This window comes from Pinus tabuliformis, chromosome 1_2 (assembly GCF_031772625.1).
Source record: "Pinus tabuliformis cultivar Carrire ecotype Pingquan chromosome 1_2, CPIR1, whole genome shotgun sequence".
Lineage (NCBI taxonomy): Eukaryota > Viridiplantae > Streptophyta > Pinopsida > Pinales > Pinaceae > Pinus > Pinus tabuliformis.
This window is the reverse complement of record NC_142298.1, coordinates 440512142-440535109: the sequence shown is the minus strand read 5'-3', so window position 1 is coordinate 440535109 and position 22968 is coordinate 440512142. Positions and strand designations below refer to the sequence as shown.

General features: G+C 37.2%; 1 protein-coding gene across 3 annotated transcripts in view; it reads right to left on the bottom strand.

Annotated features, from left to right (window-relative positions):
- Positions 1 to 16820: 16820 nt before the first annotated feature.
- The window catches only part of LOC149206243 (endo-1,4-beta-xylanase 1-like), a 93949-nt gene continuing 87801 nt past the window's right edge, over positions 16821 to 22968 (bottom strand). For all 3 annotated transcript variants that reach the window (XM_089395362.1, XM_089395363.1, XM_089395364.1), the window contains exon 7: positions 16821 to 18225. In XM_089395362.1, coding sequence (XP_089251488.1) covers positions 17110 to 18225 — 1116 coding nt within the window. In that variant the 3' untranslated portion in view covers positions 16821 to 17109. The remainder of the gene's footprint in view (positions 18226 to 22968) is intronic.

Here is a 22968-nt window from a genome sequence, read left to right as displayed (position 1 = left end):
ACCTCAAAAATAGAATGACAAAAGGTTATATAACATGGAAGAGATGATGACAGTGAATGACATGGCTCAAAGTATGCCTCATATTTACGTTGCATTGGACAACCAACAAACAAATCACTAGGCCCGAGTCATCAATATGGAAGGTAAAATCATTAGTCAATCTTTTTCAATTTAAATTGATCCGGGATCTAGCCTTAGTTATATTAGCCCTAAAATCATAAAATATTGCACCATGCAAAAGAAGGAGCATAACAAGTCGTGGATAATTCTTTTATCCATGGCAATTAACAAGAAAAAAATAGAATTGGTAGAATCATGCTACCAAGAACTGGATGGCATAGCTACCTCGACAAATATCAACATCTTTCTATTAGGTTCGTACGATGTATTAATTGGTATGGATTGGCTATCAAGCCACAAGACTGAGGTGGATTATTACAGTAAATCATTGGAATTCCTTGATGATGAAGGAGATGGAATAAAATTGCAAGGAAATAAGAAGCCCAATTCTATTAGATAGATTTCAACATTACAGGGAAATAAGTGCAATTGAAAAAGGTATACTCTATTCATGATTTAGGTAAATAGTGTAGCAAAGGACAACAAAATCGAACTTGAGAACCACCCCATCTTACGACAGTACAACGATGTATTTCCAGATGAAATACCAAGGTTACTGCCTAAGAGAGACATCAATTTCTCTATCGAGCTAATTCTTGGCACAGTGCCAGTCTCTATGATACCTTATCGCATGAGCACACCCGAATTGATGGAATTGAAATTGCAACTAAAGGAGTTGTTGGATATGGGGTATATCAAACCCTGTGTGCCACCCTAAGGAGCACCGATTCTATTTGTGAAGAAGAAGGATGGCATGTTGCAGCTATGCATCAACTATTGCCAATTAAACAAAGCAACAATAAAGAAAAAATATCCACTACCAAGGATTGATGATTTGTTCGACCACCTAAGAGGAGCTACCGTGTTTTCAAAAATTGAATTAAGGTCTGGCTATCACCAAGTCAAGTTCAAATATGAAGACATTCATAAAACGACATTCAGAACAAGATACAAGTACTGCAATTTCATGGTGGTACCATTCATACTTATCAATGCACTAGCCATGTTCATGTGCTTAATGAACAATGTGCTCAGCCAATACCTGGACAAGTTTTTCTTAGTATTTTTGGATGATATTATGGGATGTCAAAAACCAGAGAGGAACATGAGGAACATTTGAAGGCAGTATTATAGTTACTGAGGGAACACAAGTTATATGCTAATCTCAGTAAGTGTAAGTTCTTCAAGGCTCAGGTTCAATATATGAGGCACATGATCTCAAAAGGTGTGGTTGTGGACCCCGAGAAAATCAAGGCCATCATGGAAAGGTCCACCCCCAAAAATATCATCGAAGTCAAATCATTTATGGGGTTGGAAGGATATTATCAAAGATTCATCCAATATTTTTCGAAAATCGGACATCCAATCACAGTCTGCAGAGAAAAGGAGTAAGGTTTCAATGGAAATCAAAGTTCTCAACTAGCTTTGAGAATCTCAAGTGTTTTCTCACGCATGTGCCCATATTAAGGATTGCTAATATGGAGAAAGACTTCTTAGTTTGCACGGATGCTTGTAGAGAAGGATTGAGTAGAGTACTAATGCAAGAGGGACGCGTAATTTTCTATGAATCAAGAAAGTTAAATGAACATGAAATAAATTATGTACTCACCCAAGACTTAGAAGTTGCAACAACCATTCATGCATTAAAATGTGGAGACATTACTCGATCAGGTGGAAATTTGTGTTGATGTCAAACCATGTGGGACTGAAATATTTATTCAACCAACCTATATTGAACATAAGGTAGGCTAGATGGTTAGCCCTCATCAGTGACTTTGAATTTAAGATCAACTATATCAAGGATAAGAAGAACAGGGTGCCTAATGTGCTGAGAAACAGTCAGCAAGTAAATCACTTGGAAACTATAAGTTCTTGTGAATCTAGCATCATGGAAAGGATTAAGGAAGCATTGATACATGATGAAAAATTCTAGTATAGATTGTTTTCAAAAATAACCAGAAGGACCTTTAAGTAAATATTGCACACTCACAGATGATGGGATGTTAAATATCAAAGACCGATGGTATATACCTTACGTAGATAACTTGAAGAATCTCATTTTTTATGAGTTCCATAAAAGAACGTATTCAGGTAATCCTGGGTATCAAAATATGATTACTACAATTAAGAATATGTGTATTGGACATGTGTGAAAAAGGAAGTCACAAAGTACATTTCTAAGTTTCTGGAGTGTCAATAAATGAAGGTGGAATATAGTAATTTTGTTGGACTATTACAACCAATCCTAATCTTGGAATGGAAGTGCTAAGTCATATCCATGGACTTCATCACAACACTAACAAAGACACCAAGATAACATGATGGCATCATGGTGGTGGTTGAAAAGCTAAGCAAGGCAGCTCACTTCATACCAATGAAGTCCACTCATAAATCCATTGATATTGCGCAGATCTTCATGAAGGAAATATTTAGACTACATGGCATACCTAAGAGGATAATCTTATATCAAAATGCCAAATTCACATCCAACTTTTGGAAAGCATTATTCGTTGAATTTGGAACTTAGTTGGCATTATGTTGGACATTGGATTCAACGCTCCCCATGTGTTTCACAACATGGACTAATCGCCTCTTGTGGATCCTAACTCTAGCAATTATAGCGAAGACTAATGCCTGCAGGTTTTGGTCTAATGGAAATCGTGATTCCAACAAGTGGTATCAAAGCGACAGGTCTCGAGTTTGAATATCACACGGGTTGCACTGGGGGGATATTGTTGGACATTGGATTCAACGCTCCCCATGTGTTTTACAACATGGACTAACCACCTCTCATGGATACTAACTTTGGTGATTGTGGCAGAGACTAAAGTATGTGGGTTTTGGTCTAACGGAAATTGTGATTCCAACACATTTAGTATCTGATGCAGGGATACCCTGCTTACACCCACAGTATGCATGTAAAATGCATCAGCACATTTGTCCCAGGTATTTTAACTCTCTAAGGAGTCAAAATCTTCAACCTCTAATGGTTAAGGCCGTATTAATCAACATAGGCAAACCAACATACAAAATTCATGTCTCGGGACTTTAATCACCCCTTAACCTTCAAATATGACTTTATTAAAGCCTTTCTTTTAAATCCTTCCTATCGGGACTAAAACCCTCTCATTAACCCTTCGCTAACCCATAAACCATATATATATAACATTTCTCTTCTTTAACCATTGGTTACATATATTAACACGTAAATTCTCCCATCGGCACTACTTTCCTTTATAACCCATTTACAAAGGAAATACTCACAATCTTACCTTTTTACCCGGGGCTTCACTTTATTGGATTACAAAGGAAAAACCAACCAAAACACATAGGCCGGACTTCAAACCTTATAAACCCATGTTCAAGATTATCGTTGGGTCCACACCTTTAGTCGCTCCACAACGCTGCTCTGACCCCCCATTACTGATCGACCCAATCTCTGATCGGCGCTATATTGGCCTATCGGTGATATCGCGATGTCGCTTTCCTCCGATCTCCGATCAACAACTCCTCCGACGCTATTTTCCTTTATAACCATTTACAAAGGAAATATATGCAAACACACCTTTTCTACCTTGGTACGGCCTTGGCACATTTGCCGAGGTTTACCTTTTCACTTATCGTAATCACTATAGTCTGCTGATCACATTAACATGTGGTTCCCCATCTCCTCCGATATGCAATTAACCTCTGGAACTCAAAACATATTAACTGTGCCATATAACTCCCTTCGGGTCCGCTTACTTTGCGTGTAGCATTCTTCCCCCCGTCGTTGATCTCCTCCCGCAAGATCCAACGATTCACGGTAGATTTCGGATCGACCACAAACACGGGGTTTAACCGCCCGATAAAGTGGTTTCCCCTCTTGCCTCCGCTGCCACGTTGCGTGAAATGTATGGGATCGGGTGCTCAACGCTTAATACCACTTATGGTTTCTTCCCCACCCGAAATACTATTTCGCTTATAAGCCAGCCTTTTAGCTAGTTACTTCCCATGCTCTTCCAACACGTGATGACTGTTGATCTTTGAGATTGAACGGTTCATATGCACCAATACTTCACTTCTCCACTCTTCCTTTTTACTTAGAATTTATGCTAATTCTTCAGCGTTTTCTCTGTGGTTTGGGTTTTTCTTCAGGTTTTCACTTTCTGCCTCTGCTGCTCAACTTCTCTAAGTTTAACTCCTCTATGAATTCTCACTTCACTACTTCTCTCTAGAGCTTCACTCAGTTCCTTCAATTGGATTCTAAAACCCGTGATGATTCCTTTGAATCATTCTCTCCTCTGCGTGTTCTTCTGAACTCTGTTGCAACCACTCTTACAGAACCTACAAATCCACATGTAATTCATTCATAAAATACTCATTCCACACATTTACATGGCTAGGAATAAACCCATGTATACATAAGTATAAACAAATGATTACATTCAAGACTTTGTGTCTCACACGGGCCTGATCTTCAACTATCAGTGGCCTCCTCCTCCTCTGCCCGTAGGCTTACATTTATACCAGAGAGTTATGTTGAACTAATTCTAGTTCAATTCCTAAATCTACTGAACTGACTCCTAAATCCTCTATGTCCACTTCTAACTTCATTTAATTCCTAAGAACTCTCTCTAGTTCCTCGAATCATGAACTACTTTAAGAGTTATATTTTACTTTTAACTCTTTTGTCTTTATTAACCACTCATGTTCTCATTTATTCAAGAGCATTTACAAACAACCTCACATTATCTAATTAATGCTTATCCTACTCACTCAAAAGCCTAAATGTTACATTAATTCATCACTTAGGAATCTAACTTCCTTAAAACACTTGACCCCCTATGTCTACTAAATACAATGATTTTCTCTTGGGTTGAATGCTCCTGCATCAGACTCCCAAAGTAGAAAATATTCATGATCTCCTAATCATGTGTCTTCTTAAGTTGATAGAAAACCTCCAGGGTCCCAAACTTTAGTTTGTAACTGTCTGAAAGCTTTATTCCTTTGTTGTTGTTGTACTTCTACTGTCTTTTGCTCCATCTTCTTCTCCTTGTCAATCAGGTTCATACTCTGATTGATCATCCTTCCTGTTGCTATCATTCTCCTCCCTATGGCCTATTTCATCATTAACTGCCACAATTCTTCAATCTTTGTCTCTAGTTTATCCTTGGACTGGTCCATACTTTGCCACTTACTTCTACCTCTTTCTCTTTGTTTCAGGTTGTTGTTGTTGTCCACTAACTCTTCAAACTATTGTTGGTTACTTTCACTTTGTAGTTGTTGGTCTACTTTTTCTTCCACTTTTTCTCTTGCTCCAACTTTTGCTATGCTTATTGCCTCCCTATCATCCTTACCCTCTTTCATGATTATTTTTGTCTGCACTGAATCATGACTTTCCAGCATTCTCTCCAGCAATTGAGCATCTTTGTTCCATGGATTAAATTCTTCCACAGAATCTTCTTCTTTCATCTTTATTTGGCTGCTCATCTGTGCCAAATTTCCTCCAGCATCTACAACAAAACCTGCATTCACAAAACACTTGTTAAAATAAAAAAACATAAGGCTTTTGTGCCTTATCTTCCTTTGGCAACAATTCAGTTTGTTGCTCTGTTTCTTTCTCCTCTGTCAGCACATCAGTATGCTGTTTTGAATTCTCAAAAGAACTCATGAGACTGTCAACTGGTCTCTCTTCTACATCATCTGCTCTAATGATGTCTTCTTGCTCTTATCCATTGTAGTGAACTCCTTCTTCTGCAATCACACTGTCATACTCTGAATTTTCCAGCAATGCAATTTCTCTGTGACACTTCATATGTACTTCATCATCACTTATAATTCCTGCATTTATAAACAAATTATTAATTTGAAAATCGCAAGGTTCAACAGTCTCAACTGTTGCTTCACTTATCAGCTCTTCAGACTGAATTTCATCTCCTTGTTTCACAAGAATTTCTTCCTGTGTTGTCACAACTTCAAATATCAATGCATTATTAAGTTCTTTCTGCTGCAATAAATCACAACTTCTCTCATTTAAGAGACATTCTCCATCCTCCTTTACTTCATAGTTTTTATCTTCTGAAAGATACTCTTCCATACTTCTGACAGTTTCAAAATATTGCTCATCCTCTACAAAACACTCCTTTGTTAGTGTTACTTCTCCCAAGGTTAAATCCTTTGCATAGGGTTCTTCCTTCTTAACATCTTTCAGTAGATTTCCTTCTTTCTTACTATCTGTCTCAACAGTTTCCATGGTTGTTTCCACCGTGCCTATCATCATAGTGAACTGATAATCCTTTACTATGTTTTCAGCTAACATAGTCTCTTCTTCAAGTTTTCCTTTGATCTCTTGTTGTTTACCTTCTCCAAGAGCTATCCTTGTCTCACCATCTGCATTAATATTCTCCTGCATTTGTTCTGCATCCACAAACAAACTATCAGTCTTAAAAACATAAGACCCTGTGGTCCCACTTAATGTTTCAACCATCATATCTCCTTGCTGTTCTAAATCCTTCATATGATTCAGAAATTCTTCGATGGTCTCCTCTTCAATATCCTCAAGCCCTTCACTTGGTTGCTTGATATCTTTCTCCAATTGTATATGAGACCTATCTATCTCATATTCTTCCAGAACAAAATTTAGAGTCTGCTTGTCTTCTTCCTCCTTTATGACGATATCAGCAAATTTTCCTTCACCTGTTTCACCTGCAAACATACACAAATTGTCAAATTTAAAACCATGTGACCCTTTGGCCTCACTTGAAGTTTCAGTCTTCAAGTCTTCATCTTCACTTTCTCCCAAAATTTCTCCCTATTCTGGTTCACAAATGGAATCTTCCATTTCCATTTCCAACTCAGCTGCTTTGAGTTTTTCCATCAGCCACCTCACTTGTCTTTGTTTTAGCCTACTCTGCAATTTATGCCACTTCACTGGCTTGTTCCTCAAGACCCAACCTAGTCTCTGGCTTTCCTCAAGTATTCTCCTTAATGCATCGAGTTGTTCTTTCAACTCTGTAATCTCCTTGTCAATTTCCTCTTGACTCATCCTCTTGCCATTTGCCTTGGTATTCTCTTTCTTCATCTTTTTTCTATTGTGGTCTTCCTCAGAACCTCTACTATGACTATCAGTAGCCATCTTCTTCTTCTCTATCTTCATGAGCTCCTCACTCACTCACTATGAGCTGCATTAAAGCCTCTGCAACAACAAGTCCTCCTTGTTGCAACTTACCTCACCAAGCTTTCCTCTGTACTTGGTCTTTTGGCAAGCCCTTGGTTCTCTATCTTTGGAACCTCCTTTGAGCACTTCTCTCTGCTCCTTCTAGGCTTCAACTCATCTGCACTTCTCAAGAACACAATTGTCCTCTTGTATTTCAATCACAATGAAATACTTGGTTCTGACCACCTATTCTTTCACTTAGAAAGTCTTACCAGTTTCCTTCATCCGTTAACAATTCTCCCCACATCCTATGTGGAATTGCCTTTGTGATCTGCAACATTCCCTCTACAGTAAAAAGTCTCCTTCTTGCTACATATGCCTCACTAAGATTCTCTCCTTTGAGCTCAGTCTTTTAGCATCTTTCTAGTTCTTTCCTTTGGAATCAATTGAGCACTCCTTGCTCTAGATTGTTGCAACCTTCACACCACCTTATGTTGTCACCTGCATATGAATGTATAAACACACATTCTCAAATCAAAACAGAACATATCACCTCACCTTCAAGATCTCAGCATGATCTTGTTTCACCATTCCACCTGTACCTTGAATGGATTGTCCTCTGTCTCTTGCATCTGCAAGTTCTGCTACACATCCCCTCTGTGTGCCTTCTTTCTGTCAGATTAGAATCTAATCCTTCCTTGCCTGCATAAACATCTTAACACATAACTTGTTGTCAATTCTTTCACATACAATTTCTTTGTTCTGTTTTAACACCAATTCTTTCAATTACAATTATGCTCTGATACCAAAATGATGCAGGGATACCCTGCTTACACCCACAGTATGCATGTGAAATGCATTAGCACATTTGTCCCAGGTATTTTAACTCTCTAAGGAATCAAAATCTTCAACCTCTAATGGTTAAGGCCGTATTAATCAACATAGGCAAACCAACATGCAAAATTCATGTGTCTGGACTTTAATCACCCCTTAACCTTCAAATATGACTTTATTAAAGACTTTCTTTTAAATCCTTCCTATCAGGACTAAAACCCTCTCATTAACCCTTCGCCAACCCATAAACCATATATATATAACCTTTCTCTTCTTTAACCATTGGTTACATATATTAACATGTAAATTCTCCCATCGACGCTACTTTCTTTTATAACCCATTTACAAAGGAAATACTCACAATCTTACCATTTTACCCGAGGCTTCACTTTATTGGATTACAAAGGAAAACCCAACCGAAACACATAGGCCAGACTTCAAACCTTATAAACCCATGTTCATGATTATCGTCGGGTCCGCACCTTTAGTCGCTCCATAGCGTTGCTCCGACACCCAATTACCTACCGGCCCGCTATATCAGCCTATTGGTGATATCGCGATGTCGCTTTCCTCCGATCTCCAATCAACAACTCGCACGCAATCTTCCTCTAACGCTATTTTCCTTTATAACCATTTACAAAGGAAATATATGCAAACACACCTTTTCCGCCTTGGTACAGCCTTGGCACTTTTGCCGAGGTTTACCTTTTCGCTTATCGCAATCGCTATAGTCTACAGGTCACATTAACATGTGGTTCCCCATCTCCTCCGATATGTGATTAACCTCCAGAACTCAAAACATATTAACTGCGCCATATAACTCCCTTCGGGTCCGCTTACTTTGCGTGTCGCATTCTCTCCCCTGTCGTTGATCTCCTCCCGCAAGATCCAACGGTTCACGGTAGATTTTGGATCGACCACAAACACGGGGTTTAACCACCCAATAAAGTGGTTTCCCCTCTCACCTCCGCTGCTATGTGGTGTGATATGTATGGGATCAGGCGCTCAATGCTCAATACCACTTATGGTTTCTTCGCCGCCTGAAATACCATTTCGCTTATAAACCAGCCTTTTAGCTAGTTACTTCCCATGCTCTTCTATCACACGATGATCGTTGATCTTTGAGATCTAATGGTTCATATGCACCGATACTTCACTTCTCCGCTCTTCCTTTTTACTTAGAATTTACGCTAATTCTTCAGCGTTTTCTCTGTGGTTTGGGTTTTTCTTCAGGGTTTCACTTTCTGCCTCTACTGCTCAACTTCTCTGAGCTTAACTCCTCTGCGAATTCTCACTTCGCTACTTCTCTCCAGAGCTTCACTCTATTCCTTCAATTGGATTCTAAAGCCCGTGATGATTCCTCTGAATCATTCTCTCCTCTGCGTGTTCTTTTGAACTCTGCCTACAACCATTGTTACAGAACCTACGAATCCATATGTAATTCATTCATAAAATACTCATTCCACACATTTACACAGCTAGGAATAAACCTCTGTATACATAAGTATAAACAAATGATTACATTCAAGACTCTGTGTCTCGCACAAGCTTGATCTTCAACTATCAATGGCCTCCTCCTCCTCTGCCCATAGGCTTACATTTATACCAGAGAGTTCTGTTGAACTAATTCTGGTTCAATTCCTAAATCTACTAAACTGACTTCTAAATCCTCTATCTCCACTTCTAACTTCATTTAATTCCTAAGAACTCTCTCTAGTTCCTCGAATCACGAACTATTTTAAGAGTTATATTTGACTTTTAACTCTTTTGTCTTTATTAACCACTCATGTTCTCATTTATTCGAGAGCATTTACAAACAACCTCACATTATCTAATTAATGCTTATCCTACTCACTCAAAAGCCTAAATGTTACATTAATTCATCACTTAGGAATCTAACTTCCTTAAAACACTTGACCCCCTATATCTACTAAATACAATGATTTTCTCTTGGGTTGAATGCCCCTGCATCAGTATCGCATACCATCCTCAGACGGATGGGAAAATCGAGAGAGTAAATAGGGTGTTGGAGGACATGCTAAGAATGCACATGATGCACTAGCCAAAGAAGTGGTTAGAATATCTTCCTTTAGTTGAATTTGCATATAAAAACGACTATCAAGAATCACTAAAGATGAGCCCCGTCGAGACTTTGTATGGCAGGGGTGTAATACACCTATTAGTTGTGATGACCTAGTAAATAAGGTAACTCTCAGGCCATATATGTTTAAGGAGATGGAACAAGAACTTATTAGTATCAAACAAAAGCTTAAGGCAACACAAGATAGAAAGAAGAGCTATGCATATCAACAAAGAACATATACGGAATTTCAAGTGGGGGATCATGTGTATCTCCAAATTAAATCAAGGAGCTCACTGAAAGTGGGGTCCTATGCTAAGTTGGCACCGAGGCTTTACAGACCTTTTCATATTTTGGAGCAAGTGAGACCAGTGGCTTATAGATTAGTCTTGCCTCCCACCATAAAAGCACATGATGTATTCCATATATCCTTATTGAAAAGCATGTGCACAATTATAATCATGTGCTTGGTTGGTCTATCATACAAGTGGATCCCGAGGGAGAGTTCCAACGTGAACCTGTGTATCCTGGATCAGAGGCAGATCGTTTTTCATAACCGAGTGATAGAACAAGTCAAGGTGCAAAGGAAGCACTTTGGACCCAACAAGGCAACCTAGGAGCATGCATATCAGAGGAAAGCATTGTACCCATTTTTGTTTAATACCGAATGAATGTCAAATAGTTGTTTCTAAAAAGTTCACATTTTATTTTTTATTATCTTTTCAGATTTTCCCCAATGTTCCTTTAAGGTGGTGGGGTTTGTAACACCCATACATTAATTATGTTATTTATAAACATTTTTATGTCATTATCTCAACACAGTATATGATTGCTAGTAGAACATTTTTTTTAATATAATAAAGACCGTTACTGGTAAAGTTTGCTCTTATTTTGATCTTGATTCTGAGTTGTGTGAATACCCTATTTAAGCATTAATCACGTTTTCAACACTCGAATAAACAATTAATTAAACAGTCACATTGCAATTAAAATTAGTTGTAATCATAATAGTTGAGCACCATAATTAATCATAATTATTTGTAATTATGACGTCACCATAATTAATTGTAATCATAATTAATTACATTTAATTAATTGTAATTATGTGGCAATCATAATTACTTATAATCCATTTAATTATTAATAACCTGTGGAGAAATACAAGTTCGATTATGAGAAGGGGCATATTATGGCACAAACCGCCATGCCCATCGCATTAAGAAGTAAATGACAAATCTCATGGAAAATAATGGGTCACCTAATTAAGTGGCCATTAATGCAATTGCACTGCCAAACATGATTGAATTTCCTTCTCATGCATTGAAGAGGTAACTTAATCAGCAAGGAAGCATGAAAAGTCACTTACGGAGGCAACCCCAAATTGTCTTAAAAAAAAAAAAACCGAGTTTCTCAGAGCAAGGAGGGGTGGTGTGGGGATGTTATTGAGGGAGGAAGAGCGAACATAGTGCATAGTCACGGGAATATCTATTGCTATAGACTATCGTTTTCCATTTTCTTTCCTATTTTCCATTCGGAATTGCCAAGACCTAAACGCAGAGGGAGGCTGAATTCATGTGTTGGGTGCTTGTTGGGGGCTAACAAACCATAGGTGCTTGCTACAGATGATAAACCATTGTGCTTGTCTCTAATTGATAAACCACCTACATAGTGAGATATTGGTGCTTGTCAGGACTGATAAACCATGGGTGATTGTTGTGAATAAAAAATCGTTGATGCTTGTCCCTGGCTAATAAACCACCTACAAATATTTTTCACTCCACTTAGCTCATCTTGTGAATTTTTTCTTGGAAATTCAAGTGCTTAGACTCTAGACTTGGCACGGGGGTGGCAAGTATGAAACAAAGATTTGTGATTTCATATGGTTGAGAGGTTAACGTGATGCCGCTTCTCTATTCACCAATAGGAATTAGTGTGACCAAATAAGTAATCTGAAACTCTGTTTATGAAGTACAATTATTAAATAGATTGCAATTTTTATCATAATTCTACAAGAAGAATCGTATCATGTTGCTACCTACTCTCAAATTGAATTTACATATTGTGTTTTGTACATACATGAAATTGGTGGAAAGATTAGTTACACATTCACCCACTTAAAACATACAATAATCTCATGTTGTCTCACTATTGGTAGATTTTATTGTCTAAAACTCATTATAAGCAAGTCTAGAAATGATATCGAAAGGGGTTGGACGTTTCCTTTTTTGTTTTGCATCTACCTCTAAAATGCAGTTGTGGATTAATATTACATGTTATAAAAGAGTTTATGGAAGTATATACACATTTTGTTTACTTTACAATTCGGCCAGACCGACCACGTATTGAATTTCTATTAGTAACCCTTGTTATGGATTATGCTTGCATGTAATTTATCTACATGGTGAATCAACCCAGGCCAACATGCCCTCAAATTATAATGGTTAAATGGATATAGTAAATTTATGTGTGTATTCCTTTTAATTTGCAAATGCAATTCACCCCGGGTCAATTAATATTTTAACATAACTTATGTGAATTTATGAATTAAAATTCATACCAAATTGGCCCAAAGCCTCTAATGCAAAACTTAACGATATATGCATATATTAATTCCAATATGAGTAGTGTAGGTCTATGCTAGTTTATTCAAAAGACATGTAAATCAATTACATATATATATAATTACATTGACAAGACAGAGATTTGTGTTAAGCTCAGGGTGACCTAGACTCGTATATAATTACATTGACAAGACAGAGATTTGTGTTAAGCTCAGGATGACCTAGACTCGTTGATGATGCTGACCTGGTTATAATGAAATCTGACCTAGGCCTTATTCTTTTCAATTTTGAAATACAATTATCAAAATTGGCGTGTTTATATCGAATTCAACTCAAGCCTCCTATTATTTTAATTATCTTATTCTATAGTAAAATGGCGAGAGCGGGCCTTGATCATTCTAACTATGTAATGTGTAATAAACATTGTGTGGGTAACGTTAAGTTCAACCCAGTCTTTACGTAATTTTAATTACATCATTGTTGGATTGATGGGTGACAGCCTGGGCAGTTTATTGCTCATAAACCTCTGAGGGTTAGTATAAACTTGTTGCTAGAGTGATTGAATGAGGGGCTATCACCCCAAACCCCCGATGGGCGAAAGGGTGGACTTGTGAATTACCACAGTGTGGTGTTGGATATCTATCCGGTGGATGGGAGATGTAAAGGTACCACCATGCCTCGGGCCATCTAACGGATGGGGAAAGTAAACACATCATTATTCCTCAATACCAACACCATCCAGTGGATGTGTATGCGCAAATTGTTGATTACGAGGGCTTCGACCCCCCTACTCTTGAAGGGGCGATGGGTGGGTCCTCCCCCGGGTTATTTTTCCTTTATACTCACCATGTGTCAAGCATGTTCCGACAGCAGTGTGATAACATCTAACAGATTAGGGTGGCATGAATACACTACACCTATGGCAAAGTTGAAAATATCAATTGAGTGTTAGAAGGGAACATCAACTCAAATTGTATGTGGACCGTTGGGACCCCCGACCCCTGATGGGGCAGAGGGGTGGGCTCGTCAGCGCTTGAAATTTTATGTGTATGTACACCAACACACATCCGATCATTGGGTGTGGTTGTAGCAAAGATTGTATACATAGCCTTGGGATCTCCAACCCCTGATGGCGTGAAAACGTGGGTCTCGCACTTATTTATACTCGAAGTATGCAATGGTATGATGAAGGTGTTGGTCATTGGGCTTATTCATATCACATATATCTAATTGCATGATATATATATATATATATATATATATATATATACAAATTTGTTATTTATTTGTTTATTTAAAACAGATACTTTTATCCATACCATGTGGGTTATCCACATAATGATATTTCATTGAATGCTTGTTTCAACCTTTGTTTATATATGTAATCATAGTGGTCATGGTCATGGATTACATGGACATGTACATATGTATAAATTTCTCACGATGTGTGTGTGTATATATATATATATATAATCATTGGAGAAACACATACACCCACATCTATCTCCACAAAGCTTAGATTTATGGCATTTTGTAACTTGGCATATTGGTGATCATCAAGAAATTTGAGTTAAAAACATCAGTAACACCTCCCATAAACCACAAAAATACGAGCGATATGGTAAGTATTGTTACAAAAGTGTGTATTGCTACACCTCTCCCATACTAAACTTTAAAGTGCCTCTCAACACAATAAAATCTGTAATCTGATTATTATTAGTGCCTTATTTAATTATTGTTAAATTATAAGATTATAACTAATACACTAGATAATGGTAACAGAAATCCTAAAACCATGGCTAAAGAATCAATGTCGTGTATATGATATTATTTTCCATCCTATAAGGAAACTTGTATGATATAAAATTTAAACATAGTTTCCTTTATTGAGGCTATTGATATTCAGTTACATGCTATATGAGGCATTGCATAGCTATGAAATATATCGATAAAAGTCAAATGTAGGGCCTGCAAATATAGAAACCCTGAATGTGACAAGCCAATGCTCTAACTGTTCATCAAAATTTTGATTTTTCTTGGTGCTCCACCACTCTTTTTCATCTCGTGTTTGCAAATTATACATGCTAACAAGTCTAAATTGGGCAAGCCACACATAATGTAAAGCTAAAATCCCAATTGCCAGAAGCCAAAATTGGTTCGTTGGAATTAAGCAAAGGGAGGTTGACTAACCCGCTAACGGGTTTCCCCTGTACACCAAAATCTCTTACTATTGTATTAGTGTTCTCTGGATAGGCAGTTACAATACCCTTCTTCTAATGATATGAATGATCTGAGGACATCGAAGTTCGCAAAGACCATTATATAGATAGGCATTCTACCTAGAAGGATACTTCATTCTTATTATCACTCTTAATTTTTCATATGGATGCCATTAGATTAGGGTTTTTTTTGGTTGTGTAGATGGAGCGAGAGGGTTGTTTTGGACTAAAAAATGGTTTATTGTCATATATAGTTATTATAGTACCATATCAATGGTTTCCCTGGTTGGAAGGGAGGTCTAAGATTTGCACTTTTACTTCTTGAATTCTCCAATTGGATCTCCTCAGCTCACTACTATTACATTGCACTTTATACCCACCAGTTCTTTGTACCTTGTTGCCAGCTCACCATATCTCCTTATTTCTCACCGGCCTGGTGACATTGCTCAAACATTCTTTCTTTCTCCAAAATTAAAATGGAAAGGGGTTGAATGTTGGTGATAATGTTTTTGGATTGATGGAACAGAGAAGTAAAAATCAAAATAAAAGAAAAGAGAAGAAGTAGGATTTTGTTATTTGTCTTTTTACTATGAATGGTTTTTGTTTAAGGGATGTCTAAGTATTGTTGCATTGGTATTATTGCTTGAACTGACTTAATTTGTTTTTTTTTAAACACTAAGATGTTTTTTTCCTCCCAAAATTATTTTTTTGAAAACTTCAACTTAAAGACCGCGTGGTATGGGAAATCACATTTTATCATAAAGTGCCAAATAAAATTTTTGGGCAAAAGACACTTATAATAAAGTCTCTTTTAACCTAACTATAAAAGAGCATGTAGTTGCTGCTCTGATGTATGTACCACTGTACAATCGGCCTATTTTGGAGTTGTAACGATAGCAATTTATCGATATGATACATCCTAGAGCACAAGTTCATGTGGCAGTCAAAACAGTTTTCCAACACTTGAAAGGAATAATAGAATCTGATATATAGTGGAATTGTGGGGCAGTTCAAGGCACTAAGAAACAAAAAGAATCCTGTGTCTTCAAAGGATTTTAGAGTTTTTTTAAGAAATAGTGGTGTTCTAATGTTTAAAAACATATCAAACCTAAAAGCATATCCCATTAGGTTGCTTGGTAACTCCACTGATATGACAAGTGACTCTAATAGGTTGTGGGGATGACAAGGCTACCAATGGGGCTATTTACTGAGTATACCAAAGAGTCCATTAATAAGGCCACCAATAACTACATCAAGGGGGCAACCCCACAAGAGTCGACAAGAGGGTTTTTATTTTGATGATTATGATCTGTTATAATGATGTCTAATATAAATCCTATTTAAGGTAATTGTTTATAATCAGCAATAATTGATTCACACTTATAAGTGTACAAATGTTCTAATGTTTAAAAACATATCAAATCTAAAAGTAGATCCCATTAAGTTGCTTGGTAACTCCACTGATATGACAAGTGACTCTAATAGGCTGTGGGGATGACAAATCTACTGATGGGGCTATTTACTAAGTATACCAAAGAGTCCATTAATAAGGCCATCAATAACTCCATCAAGGGGGCAACTCCACAAGAGTCGACAAGAGTGTTTTTATTTTGATCATTATGATCTGTTATAATGATGTCTAATATAAATCCCGTTTAAGGTAATTGTTTATAATCAACAATAATTGATTCACACTTATAAGTGTACAAATATTGAAGGAGTTTATTCAATAGATTTCTGAGTTTGTAATTTTACTATTCATCTCATTTTCTTCCTATTTTTAGCATTTAATTTCTTTGTAAGTTTTATGATAGACCAACCATACCATTACATTCAAAATGAAAATATATAGCCATCTAGATACTTGATTTCGAGAAGAGAATGAGCAATTATAAGTTTAAAACACCTTGTGAAATGCAAAAAGCTATATTTATGACAATGAATATACATACAAAGATAAATGAGCCTGTTGCTCCCTGCATAAAAAATTTACAAACCAGTGCTATCTGCTGTCAATGATCCTATTGACAGACCATGTTCAATCATTTTATTACTGTATATATAGTTGAGGATAAGAATCATAAGAAATACATAAACACACTGCCAACTTATGACTTACATGATTTTACATAATAAAGAGACAGGCAGAAGAAATGATTACAAACAAATCTCTACCACAATAGGAGAATCACCCTTGTCAACAGTGAAAGTCTGTTTTATCTCTCTGGAATGTACTGAGACTTCCACTTCATAGGTCCCATGAAAGCCTCTAAATTTAAACTGGCCTTCATGATTTGTATGGCTCTTTATGTTTGTTGTCCATTCTTTCTTCAGAGAAATGAATCTCTTTCCTGCTTCATTGGGTGTCCCATCCCAATCAACAAGGTGTCCCTGCTCCCTAGACATGAGTTCCCAAAAACCCCATAACATAATACCTTCAACTGTTGGGTGCGCAAAAGCTTCACGAAGCATAACCTCCAAGTCGTCTGCTCTCACAAATTCATTAGTCGAGTAAACATCCATCTCTGTAAACCAGATGGGCAGCCCTAAAATAGACATTGTGTTCAAAGCAGTGTGTACAATGGAACCAACAGGGTAGGTAATATGGCCCTGTATCCCTATCCCCCCAACTGGTGCACCTCGTTCCTGAAGATCCACGATCTGATTAATATACTTCTCTGGAGTAGATCTGTCATCGGAACCATCTTCTACATTGTAATCATTAACAAACAGAGTTGCAAACGGATCAAGCTGGTGAGCCATTTTGAACATATATGACCAGATATCCTTGCCTAATCTATCTTGATAGAATGATCCATGAAGCATCTCATTGTTTACATCATAATGCTGGAATTTACCGCGATATCTTGAAAGCAAATCAGAGATGCGTTTCTGGATGGCTGCACGTAGGTCATTCTGATTCAATTCTTTGACCCATTGCTGCACAGTATTAATGTCTTCCCAGAAGATACAATGACCTCTGGTTTGTATACCATGGCACTTACAAAACTGAAGGAGCTCATCTGAATCCCTGTAATTATAGTTCCCTTTTTGTGATTCCGTCCAATACCATTTCAGCTCATTTTGAAAAACAGCCCAGTTGAAATTTTTGACAAAGAAGGCAACATAATCTTCATTATCAAGACTGCTCCTATTGATGCATGACCCCAAAGGAAAACTGTTGTATGTCTGTTTGACTTTGACAGAGAAGCCACATAGCCTGTTTAGCATTGGCCCCCCTGATATTTTGAGGATCACATCACGCATACGCAGCTGCAACAACATTCAAATTAGCCAACACAGCCAAAAACAAAGATTAGACTCTAGCTTTAAAAATGATGCTAGAGTTTTTTCTTTTAATTCTGTAAACAGCTCTGTACTGCTAATGCTGTTTTGTTTGTTTCTTGACCGTTAATGAGGTTTAACAGGTAAGTAGGAGGGAATTGGGAACAAAGAAACTAACTACATTAGAATTAGAATTAGAGGCTCTTCAATTTTCCCCTTGTTGATCATTTTATTAAAGAATGCCAAGCCTGTTAAATTTCACGTGAAAAAGCTCTAAGTAATGAAAAATTATGATGGGATAATTGTTTGAATCATAAAAGACTGATTGAGAAATATTTAGTTGAATTGACAAAGTGACCCACTCATTCAACCACTCAAGATAAACACTTCTGTTCAAAAACTGGACTTGATTAAAATTAGTCAGTGTCTTCTATGTCACAAAAAAATTACATGGTGGGTAAGTGTTACAACTACAAGCTAGTTTGAAGCTCATTAACCCATTAACTATTCTATGTTTTGTGTACAATACTACGTAACTAAATGTTTCATCAGCCAATCCAAACCCACCCATATGGAAGCTTGGCCTATATCAACCTCTACCGGCGCCATCAAATCCTTGGAATCTATCTGTATGGATTTTGTAAGTGGCTTGTTAATTAGTCCAAAGGGTTAGCTCAAACAGTTGTTGCCAATATTGTCGAGCATTTGGCTAGTTTTGTGCCGGTTGGTGCCTATGAATCCCCTCAAGTGAGATGCACTAGTCTACACCAACGAGTATACTAGGCCATCCATGAATGTGGGGAAGCATCCTTGAGTTTCCCCATGAAGTTTTCCATGGAAAAAAATGGCTTACTAGTGATTTAGAGCCAAACTATACTTTTGTACTGCTACTGTGCATATTATCTAAAGTCATCATTTTTATTCCTTGTAGAAAATGCAAGGATGCTTCTACAAGTGTATAAGTGGTCTTCCCACACATTTATATACACTATGAGTTACCACTAAGTTCTAACTATTGTTTCTCATACAGATACTTGCTTTCAGAGTCAACTTGTGGTAATCCCTGCAAAAGATATTGGGCTCTCAATGCATGTTTAAATATTTATTTCTACCCATATACTGACAACCAAATTGAAGTCAAGTATAGCCATTGACATTTTGAAGTTTGTTTTGGTTGTGTTCCCACATTATCAACACATGGACAAAAAAATACCTTTACGAAGCACTTGGAAGTTGGAACATATGTTGAACAAAATCAAAGGCATCCATCACAAGCTAAGTATTAAGGCTTTATAGGATAAACATAGGGTCCAACATCTTAAGTCTACATCCAGGTAGATAAAGGTTCCAAAACTAGTGGTGGTATCATAAGGCTTAAGTCCCACTGACTTGGGCCATTCAAGAGTTTATGTGCTCTTGGACTCAAAGCCTTTTGCCTTGACTTATTGGTTCACCTTGGCATTCATAATGTAGTCAGTAAACAATTGCCCTTTGACTCACATGACAAGAAACCAAGAAAGTTTTTCCTTGGTCACAAGGGGAGTTGCTCTTGCAAGCAAAGCGGCCATCCCAATGTACTTTCACACAAGGTTCTCTCATCTCCATAAAAAATTGGATATAATCTCTCCTACAGCGTAATAGAGAAAATGAAGAGCTTACACATATATATTAGTGCTCGTCACATAACTGCATTGGTCCTATAATGAAATTAGATATCAATATGGTATTTGTCCTAGAAATAGTAGATATGTTCTTAGGAATTATATAAAATGTTAGACATTCTAAAATGATATTTCACAGCTACATTATGTTTGGTAGAAATTAGTCAGCCTTTGTCCTATAAAAACGGTATCAACACTCCTTTGTAATTCAAGCAATGGTAATTTGAGTCTAAGTAATAGAGCAAGTAATGTCCTGGCACAATTCGAAGCTTATCCCTTAATCCAACTTCTCATCTGACTTCTTATTTACTCATATTATCATAAGAGAATCCATTAGATAAAATTAACCTATTATTGCCCATCACTTTGCACTTTTTCTTCTTATTCTTGCTTTCTCAATTATGGTTTTGTTTGCACATTTTGCTTCTTTGTTGAGAATGTGACCACAATACTCAAACTAGCAAAACCATCTGATGGAAAAACTATATAGAGGTAAACTGCTATTCTAGAAGATGATTAGAGAACTTCCCTCTCTATAGAATTCTAAGAAATAGACAAGGAAAGAATTTTGTTTCCTATAAAAAAAAATTGAGGGTAGGGGGGAATCTTAAAGAAAGGGCATTTTATATGATTAGTATTCTTTGATGGGCAGGAAGTCTTCTCCTTGCACTATCGCAACAAAAACATTGGTGCCTGTTACCTCCATATGTCAGCAAGGGTACATATACTTTTCAGTGCAACATTCATCACCATTGTAAGACCAAGGTCACTAGTCAAAAGCCATGTAAAGACCATGTGAGCCCTGTATTAGGCATCCTAGATCTGTGCCTTTGTCATTGAGTCTGTATTCAGTTGTTTGGTTCAAAAAGTCAATTTAGTCTCAGATTGTGCAATTTGATGAGAGAACTCATTGTCACATGGAACGTGGAATTTTTCATATCAGAGCATCCAGTGGCTAGTTATAGTTTTGTCAAACTTGGTCAACAGGTTGGAGAAAATTTCCAAAGGGAAAAACAGAGGCAGCATTGGGTTGATTGTGACATGCATGACGTCAAAAATGGTTTACTCAATGAGAGGAACAAAACCCATGTTTTGGTTTCTCCAAATTCCCATGGATGTTAGAGCTCCAGAAAAGCATGATGGCGTGACAAGTATGTGATGATGTGGCAACACTAGGAAAGATTCAAAGATTCTGTGAGATACCCAGTTCAAGTTTCAGCATACCCAGGTGCCAGAATTGTCAAACATTCAAGGGCATTGGGGATCCAATCTCCATGTGGCTAAGTCGAATTACTAAAGGGAAGTCAAGTAAAAAATAGCCACTGGAGACCTAGTGGACAAATTATTTGAGCAATGGACCAAAGGGAATATTGAGCTAAATCGTGGAAATTTGTCCAAGTCAACCCCCTAATGGATGAATTAAAAACTATATTGTACTATTTCATGAATTAATTTACTGAGTCTCCAACATGTGGATGACTAGTAAATATTTTATTGAGGAAGAATCAAACTAGCCATTATAATTTTTTTCTATAAAAGGTTAGTCCTCCTTAGTGTAATGTTGTTGTTGTCAATTGAGACAAGTGCTATCATAATAAAGAGCTTATATTTTGCAAACCATTGTGTAATTTATTTTGTACATTGGTGGAATGGTTCTTGTTTTTATTTCTCTTCTTGATATATGATTCATGCATAATTATTCTAACTTATTTTGGTGATCAATAAAACTATTCCAAGACTAATGACTTTTTCCATTGAGGAGCTACCTAGTCAGGTGGAAAAAATCAATTAGGGGGACCACCCCACTTGAGTTTCTTGGTTTTGCAGACAGGTCAATCCAAGCATTTGAACCATCTTGTTGAGGGAGCTTCATTTTGTCTTCAAGATTTCATATTCTACTGCACACAAAAATCAAAGGTTGGAGACGCCACTTCCAAGGTCAAAAGTGTTGAGAATTCAATAGGGTAATGAATATGTTAATTCTCTTGATAATTGCTTGTGTTACTTTTTACTTATTAGGTTTGTTCTTTATTATTCCAATGTGTAATACATCAAACAACTACCAAAACAGTAAGAATAGTGACACAGTATATAGGCTGCAAGCCAGGGCCAAAACCCCTCCTCTTGAGGGGAAAACCCGAAAATCTCTTCTTTATCTTTCAGATCTTTCAATTGATGAATACCATGACCTAGATTCAGACAAATACCCTCCAAGATCAAGTCTACCACGGTCTCCTGCTGCAATCTCTTCGACCTCCCAATAGATCCGAAATTTTGCTCCACAACAACTGTTGCAACTGTTGCTCCTTCTCTAGGAGACTCTGATCTCCCTCTAATAGCCTTACTCTTGACTTCACTTGCCTTGACTTGAGTCCTAGGGCTATTAAGATGCCTTAAGATACCTTCGCTTGCCTTCCCTTCCCTTCTGCTTCCAAAATCGAACCAACAGAGATCCCAGTGCATAAACCCTAACTTCGATCTTCCCAGAAGAATGGAATAGGCCCAGAAACACTTTGACTTCTTCGACTTTCTCTTCTTCGCACTTCCTTCTTCCACTTCTTCTTCTTCTACTTCTTCGCATAAGAGATGAGTGAGTGAGTGATCCAAATGGAGGACGAGTTCCTCTTATATATAGGCTTCTTCAAGGTTGGATGTGGCTCTTCATGTAGGCCGACTTGATCTTGGAGGTATTTTGACACTTTAAAGACAAAATAATTTTTTCTTTACAATTTACAATGTGCCCATAGGGTCTTCAATATATGACAATGACTCTTATACCTAGGACAAACCCTAGAAGCACTCAATGGGTGCTTGACCTATAAAATAAAAGAACTTGAGCATGAAACCCATGCTCCAATAATAATAATAATTTCTTTTTCATTTTATATTTACAAGAATACATTTCATACTTATGAAGACCGAACCTAGTTACACATTTTTCAACAAAAGGTCACCAAGAGGATTAAGCAACAATGAGGGTGAATTCTATTCTAAATCAAGCCCAGTCCCTTGAGAAAGCCATCTATATCAACTTAGAGGGGTATTGACTTCACATTCCAGCAAAAGGTGA